This window comes from Nicotiana sylvestris, chromosome 9 (genome assembly GCF_000393655.2).
Source record: "Nicotiana sylvestris chromosome 9, ASM39365v2, whole genome shotgun sequence".
Classification (NCBI taxonomy): Eukaryota; Viridiplantae; Streptophyta; class Magnoliopsida; order Solanales; family Solanaceae; genus Nicotiana; species Nicotiana sylvestris.
The window spans coordinates 126496423-126498059 of NC_091065.1; the positions used below are offsets into that span (position 1 = coordinate 126496423).

The window sequence follows — 1637 nt, forward strand, 5'->3', positions numbered from 1 at the left end:
CAAAAGCAAGTTCTAACGTTCCTTCTCTTTTACATTACATTTCATATTCGTTCTTTGATATTAGCTATGTGTATCCTATTTGTATGTATCGTGTTCACTACCTGTCCTTCCTTGTTAGTTGCGTGTATTCTGCTCCTTGTTGTGCTCTCCAAGATATGTTATATATTTCTTGTGTTCTATTTGCCTGCACCGGCATTATTTGATTGTGATAGTTGTAGTTGGATTTACCGCTCTAGGTAGACAATACTTTTTTGCTTTCCGGTACTCGCTATTTGATTTTTTAAGCTTTCCCTTCAGCCTCTTACCTTATATTACTTTGTTGTCGCTCTTTGCTTTTTAGTAATGGTGATTAATTAATACCCCTTAGACTATAGTGGTTGTGGTGAATGATGTGAGAGCAAGGTCATGTCCTCGGGGGAGGGGGGGAGCAAGGGGAAAGGGGGTTAAGGTTGCCTCCAGGCTGAGAGTTGGGTCCTGAAACATAGGGACATTGATGGGGAAGTCTATCTAGTTAGGTAAGATTCTCTAGAAGAGGAATTTCAAAATAGCATATGTCCGGGAGATTAGATGGGTAGGTACTAAGGCACATAATGTAGAAGGGTATAAACTGTGGTGCTCAGGACGAGTTGGGGAAAGAACAAGGTAGGTATTTTAGTTGACAGGGAACTCAGTGAGTTGGTGGTAGAGGTTAGGAGGGTAATGATAGGTTGATGAGTATTAAGCTTGTAGTTGGAGGGTTTACTGTAAACGTGGTTAGCGTGTATGCCCCTCAGGTAGGATTGGATCACGAGGTCAAGAGGCAATTCTGGGAGGATTTGGAAAAGGTGGTGCATAGTATCCTGCACTTTGAGAAGCTTTTCATTGGAGGGGACTTCAATGGCCATATTGAGGCTAATGCTAGGGGCTATGATGGTGTGCATGGAGGGTATGGTTTTGGGGTTAGAAACGACGAATGTACCTCACTGTTGGATTTCGCTAATGCTTTTGACTTGGTGATAGCCACCTCGAGTTTCTCGAAGAGGGAAGAGCACCTGGTTACCTTTAGAAGTATGGTGGACAAGACCTAGATAGATTACCTCCTCTATCAGAAATGCGATAAATCTCTATGCACTGATTGTAAGGTCATCCCGAGTGAGAACCTAACGACCCAACATAGGCTTCTGGTTATAGACCTGGAGATCAAGAGGAGTAGGAGGAAAAGGGTGGTGTGTAGGCAACCTGGGATCAAGTTGGGTAACTTGACTAAGGACAAAGCTCAGGAGTTTGGGGAGATATTATTGGCTATAAGGGCATGGAGGAGTAGAGGGTACACGACTGGGATATGGACCACAACATCATATTGCATTAGGGAAGCTGCTAAAGATATTTTATGGGCCACTAAGGGTTATTCTAGGGGTCATAAAGGGGACTAATGGTGGAATGGAGAGGTCCAAGGTAAGGTGAAAGCCAACAAAATGGATTGTTCGAAGCTTGTGGAGAGTACACAAAAGGAGGAGAAAAGGACATATAAGGAGTGTTATAAGAAGACAAAGAAAGAGGCGAAGTTAGCAGTTGCGGTGGCCGATTACATTATTTGGGCATCTGTACGAGGAACTCGGGGGCAAGGGCGGGAATAAGAAGCTATACCGGTTAGCAAA

The 1637-nt window shown here is 43.7% G+C and overlaps 1 protein-coding gene across 1 annotated transcript; it reads left to right on the forward strand.

Moving 5' to 3' along the window:
- Positions 1–710: 710 nt before the first annotated feature.
- Positions 711–1412, forward strand: LOC138878190 (uncharacterized). The gene is made up of 2 exons (XM_070157855.1): positions 711–1034; positions 1122–1412. Exons 1-2 carry the CDS (start codon positions 711–713, stop codon positions 1410–1412), a joined length of 615 nt encoding a protein of 204 aa, XP_070013956.1.
- The last annotated feature ends 225 nt before the right edge of the window (positions 1413–1637 follow it).